This window comes from Penicillium canescens, assembly GCF_028828765.1.
Source record: "Penicillium canescens strain IBT 15451 chromosome Unknown utg000010l_segment0_segment0, whole genome shotgun sequence".
Classification (NCBI taxonomy): domain Eukaryota; kingdom Fungi; phylum Ascomycota; class Eurotiomycetes; order Eurotiales; family Aspergillaceae; genus Penicillium; species Penicillium canescens.
Window position 1 is genome coordinate 3,856,943 of NW_026703972.1, and position 8,606 is coordinate 3,865,548.

An 8,606-nucleotide genomic window follows, 5' to 3' on the forward strand; every position below is an offset into this window, starting at 1 on the left:
AAATCAATTTTATCGATATGATTGATCCGGAGCCGCATTTTACTTTCGATAAGCCGGCTATACGAGCGCTTTAACACCGCAAAACAGCCGATATCAAGAGGCTGTAAAAGGTGAGACGAATGCGGAGGCATACAAATTGCGACAATATCGTTTTTCTCGCAAATTTCGTCGAATTTCGGAGTTAAATGACTTCCGTGGCCGTCGAGTATTAAAAGTCTATACTTCCCCTTCGTACGCGAAGAAGTAGACAGAATAAAGAGCTTTTCGAGCCACCGAACGCTAATTTCATCGGACGTCCACCCGTTCGGACTAATCTCGAGTCTCCAATTATTCGGAAGGCCGTCGAACCAAGATTCGATAAAGACTTTGCCCTTAAAAATCACGCACGTAGACCTCGAAAGGATCCGTTCTGATCTGTATCCGGATCCGCCCCGATCCGCCTTTGGGGCGGATCCGGATCTAGTTCTTCGATCCGCGGGGCGGTTCTATAAATCTTTGATCCGCCCTGTACGGGGCGGATTGATCCGCCGGATTAACAAAAAGGACAAACATAAGAAACCCTGTGATATGCATATTTTATGTAGATTTGGGCTGTATTTTTAAGTATTTGGCTTACAGATTAATCAAAAAAGTATACTAATGAAATAGAAATTGATTTGGAACTCTCTAATTCTATTAAATCTAGGGCTTTAAGTACTCCCATTCACCATCATCCCGCTTTGAACGCTTTGGAACCCGCCCTGATGTACGCCTCTGAGTACCACTTGCATCCTGCAGATTTGAATTATCAGGTAGCGGGATCTCATCCTCTTGGACTTCTTCATCCTCGTCTCCGAGTTCAATCAGAGGTGTATCTCTGATATCTCTAAGAGGTCTTTTACCAAGCGCAACCCTGCTCGGGCCCTGCGATGGTTGAGCCTTAGCTGAGAAATCTTCTTCAGTATCACTGATTAGATCAAACATATCATCATCTAGCCTTTCGCTCTTCCTTTTCTCCTTCACTGCTTGTATCTCCTGTGCTGTAAGATACTCCTCTATCAAAGTATGCTGATCACTTTCAATGTCAAACCTCGATGTACATAAATACATCATAAGATCCTGGATAGTTGTCGGTTTAAGAGACCCTCGGCGGTAATGACAGATATCACGAGCAGTATTGAAGAGTCGTTCAACACCAGAACCAGTCGCAGGAATAGAAAGAACATCGCGTGCAAGGCTCGCAAGAACTGGGAACTCATACTGATTACACTTCCAAAAGACACATGGATTAATCTTGCGAGTACCTAGTAAAGGATTAGTAAGAGATAATAAAAGGTATTTAGTAATGATTCACTTACTACTTCCAAGATATTGTGTAAGCTCATCGTCTTGGTTGATCTCACACCCCTGGGCTTTCTGCCTGTCACCTATCTGATCAACTATAGAGAACTGCTCTATAGAAGAAACTCCATGCAACGCTGGCCGAGTTTCAAAGTAACGCTTCTTGTATGGCTCAAGGTATTTTTCAAGACTCTCGCGGTATTGTTTGCGATAAGGCCCATTCCAGTCCTTCCCAGAGAAGTATTCAAGCTTGTTCTGGGGTGCCATGATAGTCGCAATCGCATAGAGATCACCATAGGCCTTGTCGGTCTCGGCATAATAGTCTCTTAGCTTCTGTGTTGCATATTCGAGAGCGGTTCGCATTATTATCTGCCATCTTGCTTTCTTTCGTCTAAGCTGGTCCCTAGACCTCTCGAGATGATCGAATAGCTGATTGTAGATACTAAAGACTATATGGATAGTGACATCCTTAGTCTTTGAGAGAACACTTGTGAAGTTGAAGAAGGGTTGTGTGATAGAAAGAAGATAGTCAATCTGCTTCCATTCGTCCTTAGTGAGCACAAGGTCAGAGAGGCCACACTCAGAGCAATACTTGTCGCAGATAGTCTGTAGTCTTTTGGCACGCTGGAGCATCAGAAATGTAGAATTCCACCGGGTTTTAACGTCCTGCATCAGAACAAGCTTTGGTTCTTTGGACTGGAGCTCGAGGAATTGCTCTCTACGCTGAGGGCTTCTATTAACCCAGACTGCTAGTCGCCGAACCTAGGTTGATATTAGTATAATATTAGCTAAGAAAGAAGGAGGGGGGGGGGATTTCTTACCTTATTAAGGGTAAGCACGATATCTTTCTTCTCTCCATGAGCTTTACCCCGGGACTCAGAATCTGTCCATTCCATTTCTTCTCGGTCATTCTTTGGGGCTGCTTCCATCCTGCCGAGAAGCTCGTTTAAACTGAGTTGAATAACATGTGCCATACACGGGATTCGAACAATAGGGGTACCATCTGGTAACACGAGTGAATCAAGAGCTTTCATGATACTATCATGGAGCGTCGTGTTATTTGATGCATTGTCAGTGGTCATTGTTAAAACCCGATCTTCGATGTGATGTTTTTTTAAAAGATCCAAGAGGACAACACTAAGGTCGGCCCCTTTATGGCTTCCATGAAGTGGCTCAAATCCAAGCAAGATCTCACGGTAATGCCAGTCTATATCGATAAAATATCCGGTAATGGCCATAAAGGCTTGGCGGAAGGGCGAGGTCCAGCAGTCTAATGCAATAGAAAGCTTCGCACCTGACGGAAGCATCTGTAGAAGGCCTTTTTGGCGTTCTATCACTTTCGCCTGGATCTTCTGTCGTACTAGATATGCAGACAAAACCCGAGGCGGAGATGAGGCGAGACTAGCCAGTTTGACTAGTTTATGAAACCGAGGATGTTCAACAAACTGAAATGGTAGTCGTAACTCAGTAATTAGAGATATCACACACTCATCAAACTCCTCGAGGGTAAATTTCTCTGGCTGAGGGCCATTAAGTACCTAAGATAAACAAGTTAATTGTAGGTTCAAGGAGGAGTAGGCATAATAAAAATAAGTTCTAACATACCCCTGATTGAAGAAGCTTTCGAATATCCTGTGAGGGTTTCGATCTCCGGCAATTAACACCCTCCCGGACATGCTTATTTAGGGAGGATGTCCCACGATTTCCGACCGCGGGGTGGATGATAACCTGGCTGCATACTTTGCACATGACCTTAGGTGACCCATTTTGAATCATAGCAACCTGATAGAAGTGTTTCCAACAGTCCGCTTGGCGTCGTTTCTCGAAGATATTCCTTTTCATCTGACTTCCATACTCTGTCATCAACCACCACCCACAGAATTCATCATTCATCTCCTCAGTCCAGAGTATAAAGTGCTTCTGGTTTGTCGTAGGCCCAACACGTTCTAGAGTCGGTGGAACAGGAGGTACTATTAATGGTCGAGCGGAATCGCCGTCAGGTGTAAGGGTGGATGTCTGCTGAGATAGAGCACTAGGGGTAAAATATATTGCTCCGTCAGAAGGAATATCTGAAAGGTTATCTAGAGGATTATCCTCAAAGATAGAGGAAGGGTAGGTATCCGAGAACTGAGAGGCTTGACTTTGTGACATAGTGAATAAGTATCACTACTAACTTTAGTAAAGAGAAAGAAGGAGACTTACAGGGAGGAAAGAAGCGAGAAAGAAGGGAAATTAAAAGACGCGACCAGGAGCGCGAGCTGAACGACATTGTAGATATATCAATTCTAATATGGGCTAGGCGACCTACAGCCCTACTATATGATTGGCTTTAAGAGCAAAACGAGCCCACAATAGAACGGATCTTAACGGATTGATCCTGATCCGCCCTGGGAAAATCCTGACTGATCCGCCCCGCCCCGCCCTCCTAAAACCTTTTAGTATGTTTGAATTTGCCTGACTCTTTAATCCAAAGTATGCTATGTAGGCTACAGAGATAGGTATTTCGGTAGGAATCACTTATTAAAAACAAAGGAAGAAATGAAGTACCTTAGTTTATCAGCTAACTAATCATAAGGATATAATGATTTTAGAAGGCTTTGCTTTAAAATAGTTCAAGAAAGTTCCGAAAAAGTGTGACATGATACTTGGGTGAGAATATATATTTCCCATGTCATTACAACACCTCAACTTTACTTTAATAATTGGCTAACAACCAAGGTCGGAAATGATGTTACGACTTCTATTATTCAAATTCCATAGGTAAAATGATTTACATACGGTTTCAAAACATGAAATTTCAACCAAAAAATCACTAAATCTTAGGAGTTATGAATGCATTGACCAGAACAAGTGTATATTACAGTATTTTATTTAGATAAGTCATCATTTATATCCGCCAAAACAGGAAAGTCTTGGCGAGTTTATGCAAATCAGGATCGAAACGGATTGATCCTAATCCGCCTTGCGTAGAACCGCGGTGCGGATCCGGATCAAAGAATTCGATCCGGAAATCCGGCGGATCAGGATCAGGATTCAAAAGTTGGATCCGGATCCGCCCCATTTCGAGGTCTACCTCTTGAGAGCCTGTTTAGATACAAGATATGGATTCTGATCAAGAGGCTGGCATAAGTGGATCATATTGGAAGGAAAGGCCATGCTTTGATGCCATTATCAAGACGATATTGAAGAAACTCTGTAGTATTATGGGCAGGATGACTGTCGACAAAACGTAGTGGTTCTTTGCCTTAGATTTGGTCTCCTTATCAGAGAAATATAGCCAATCAAGGGCAATCTCACTATCAATATACCCGCTTGGTGTGATATGCTATCCAGAAAGACAAAGATTCGGTCCACCTGACTACAATTTGGAACTGCCTTTGTGAGACCGAGCAGACGGTACGGAGAAAGAGGCTGCGTGCACTTACACAAGGGGTCCCTGGATCGTCCATCAATATGGTGCAGAGGGATTCCAAGAAAGGCAACTCCTGCAAGAAGCGCGCCCACGTGGTCGCACATTGATGGAAGAAACAGCGATCCGTGCAGCCGTCCAGGGACCATTCCTCAAAGGCTGAATAGAGTGCTTCTAGGTCACCAAAGATAATTCGCAAAGTATACGAACAAGTCAGATGGAACTTTAGCAGGGTCCGCCACCTTCCAATAGACCAAGGATTAATATCGTGAGAGTGGGATTGAAGTCCCTTCATACCCACGCACCGGCACCCCGCTGGACTCGGCCACCACCAGCTACATCTGCTGGGATCGGGACTGCATCAACAGCCTACAAAACCCGGCCAATGTGATCGAGCTGTCACTAACCGCTACTTGGTAGTAGCACGTCTATAGGACTCCCTTGTGCAACGCCAAGAACAGACAATAGAGAAAGTAAGTCAGCCGCAATCTATCAGCAAGCTCCGCTGGCCTGACTGCAGTCAGCCCAATTGGTACAACCAGCCCATCTAGGAGAAGGGCTGTCAAGCGCTAGGCAAAGTCATGTCTTTCGTCGGTGTTACCAATTCCTCCTAATGCCTCGTGATCGCACTGCTCGCCGAAGAACGCGCTCCTGGTGTACTCCGCGATGAAGTGTCTGCTGGCCTGATTCCACTCCTGCCGATTCTGATACCACTCCCCCAGCGTCAGTTCCTCCTGACTTGCATTTGTAGTTGCCTGCCAGATATCCACATGTCGTGTGATTCCGCGGCTATTTTTGTCACTGTTCTTGATACGCTGGAGTTCTGCCGGTTGAGAAAGACTGCTGCTAACCTCCAGGCCACTGTTGCTATTCGCACTCCACAGCTGCGCAGCTTGTCTCACTTTTCTGCAGACTCGCCGGTAAAGATGTCGCGTGGTGGGCAGTATGCTAGCAATCATGTAGATGGAGGGTTCAACGAGGGCATAGATCATGGGACCCCCTGAGGCGTGCCATGTTGGGTCCGAGAAGAGCGGGACGGTGAAAAACACAGAGAAGCGAAGCGCGCATGTTATTATGCCCCTAAGTCGTATCAATATTTTATGTTCTTCATCTAGGCGAGACGCAGGAGTAAGCGGAAACGAGGCGTGTAACTTACAGCGAAGCAGCCAGAAAAGTAAGTATAAGGCCGATTTTTTCTGAAGTGTGCATTTGCAATTGGAGAAGAATCGGCCACGGGAGCACCAGCATCACCACATCCGTAACCAGACTCGGAATGCTATAGCTCTTATAAAAAAGCATAACGTCTCCACAAGTTCCGTCGTTGACATCAATCGCCTGGGTCCAGAAGTACCTGAAAGGTCGGCAAATCGAAAAAGCTAGGATAAGGGAAACCAAGCCTTGAAGGATGATAATCACGCCAATGCCAGCGATCATGCGACGATAACGTGAGATTTCGAAGACTTGATAGTAGAGGAATAGAGCGGCAAGCTTGGCAAACATGACGGCGGGTGTGTAGGTGAACTCGAGAACTTTGGATAGTTGCAGCCAGGTCTGAAAGGTGGTCACAGGGACGGCATTGACGTGGTACCCTACGCCGCCTATTTTAACCATTACTATCGAGAGTTAGTGTCCATCATTCACTCATCGAGTTTCCCCATCTTGAGTTAAGCCATCGCAGCGTCATGTTTGGCTTTTTTCTGCTCAAGCAGTGGAAAATGCTCAATGTTTCCACCTCATTCGTATTCTCAAATTGTCCTTCTAAAGCCAATAGCCCATGCGAGAAGACAAGAGAGGAAAGACTAACAGATTCCCGTCGCCGCGCTCCCAATACAAAACACATAGCACAGCGTATTACACATCACCATGGGCACTCCCACGGCCTTGGGATTGAAATACCTGCTCACGTAGAACACCAGCATGAAAAACGTATCAATCACAATGAACGCGATGCTGACCCGCTGGTCCAGACCCGGATCATTCGTCCCGGCTAGTAACTCTGACGACCGCACGCGCAAACCTGCCATGATGGATAGAACAGGCATTTAGCAGACGGTACATGCAAGGTTATGCACAGCGGATGTTGTGCTGGTGGGTGTGGCGTGGAAGGAGGGGGGTTTTGCGGACGCACGTGTTTTACGTCTGGGATGCGCAAGTCATTGAAAAATGAACTCATGGATATATATCTCGAGAGGCGGTGACACACAAAGATGTCCCACAAGTTCCGGCAGAAACTCCAATTCGGCTAGAGCGATAAAGAAAATCGGTAGCTGCAGTTCAAGTGTGCGCCCCAATTGAGTATGTGACTGATCATCACGGTCAATATCACGAAAACCCTTTCCAGCCAGTCTAGACTCTCACAATGGCATGCTCTCCCGGCACAGCCGGAACAAAGGGTCCTTTCCATGTAACGTTAAGTCATACTAAGGTTTACATGACCGGGATCGTCGATCAATCGCTGAACCCTAAAAATAAAGTTTCTATGAACCGTGGAAACGGTTGCCCGGTGAGAGAATGCGGCTGATCCCATGGAAAGCTTATCCAAAAAGCATCTGCTCCACTTGCTTTCTAGGTTGCTCGTGATTAAGCTCTACAGCTCAAAAAAAAAGAAGAATTGGGGCAGAATCAATGAAGCCCCAGTCCGTTTATATACAGGATATTGGAAGAAAACAATACTTTATTACGAAGAATCTCTAGATTCAGCGTCATGATCCAGATGCGCAAGGTGCTGGAAATAAAGTTCAGGGGCCGCAGGTAGGCCGGCCCACAAGGTTCAGTCATGTCCGGGACCCAATCGGTTTCTCGGGTTCTAATGCAAAAGCCGGAAGACTTTATTTACGCACGCCCATATGTTCTATCGAAAGTTGGCATAGCTTTTACAAGCTATCTGCTAGACTTATCAGACTAGTGATCGAATTGGTAGATGGAGATGATGTGTCGAGCTCAAAGAGAGTATAATCATCAGGGGAAGGCGGGTGCAGGACAAGATACATAGCGTCTAGAACGTTCTACACAGCAGATAGACAGAGCAACTTGCCACTTGACAGGAGAATTATTCTCCTGTGACAGGAACCAGGAAAGCATAACCACGGATCGGGATTTAGCCTACCATTCTGTTGCCAGAATTCCGCGTGATATTCCAAATACCTCACCTGCCTGGACCGTACCTCGGCCGTACCTCCTAAGCAACAGAGTCCTTTTCGATCGGACACTGACGGCCGTCAAGTTTGGGCTTGTGGATCGGTCTGGACCTTTGCAAATCCTTCACTTCTTCTCCGGGCCATAAATAGAACCTCCTTGATCTAGTGTCCCATGGGTCGTCGCTGGGATCTGCATCGCAGAACCGTACCTGCGTCTGTCTAAATTCGCGCATTGTGTTTGATTGGTCTGTCGGGCGCTATTTGTATCCAGAGTCTCATCAATGTGATAGTAGCGTTGCAATCTTGCGAGGGGGTGGCGATCACGCGAACCTAGCTCGTGGGCCTGGTTGCACATTTTACATGGTTGTCCTAGGCCCGGTTTCCTATGAAGGCTTTCCACCAATAAGCTCTGGGCTTTTGGTTATGCCCTCCCGAAGAAGGACAATCCTCATCCTGAGCTTGAGAGTATGTCAATATCTGTGCGGCCAGGGAGTAGAGATTCTAGTAAAAGCAATATTAGCTGGCTACGAGTAGACAGGGAAGAAACAACATTCAGCGGCGCGGGGCCAAGGATGAGCAGAATTGATTCGAGCGAGACCAAAGGATCCTCCGGCCAACCGCAGGTACAGTCCAGCGTTTCTGTCAACCAGAAATTTTCCAACCTATTATTTTGGCATCTGTTGAAGCACATCAACCCTCATGAAAGAGACGGTGACCGTGGCTAAACGGGCAGATGTAGG

The 8,606-nt window shown here is 46.1% G+C and overlaps 1 protein-coding gene across 1 annotated transcript; it reads right to left on the minus strand.

Annotated features, from left to right (window-relative positions):
- Window positions 1-5,298: 5,298 nt before the first annotated feature.
- On the minus strand, window positions 5,299-6,753 carry N7446_012616 (uncharacterized protein; the record flags this gene model as incomplete). Its single annotated transcript, XM_058521358.1, has 3 exons — window positions 5,299-5,809; window positions 5,886-6,342; window positions 6,534-6,753. 3 exons carry the CDS (start codon window positions 6,751-6,753, stop codon window positions 5,299-5,301), a joined length of 1,188 nt encoding a protein of 395 aa, XP_058366724.1.
- Window positions 6,754-8,606: the final 1,853 nt, after the last annotated feature.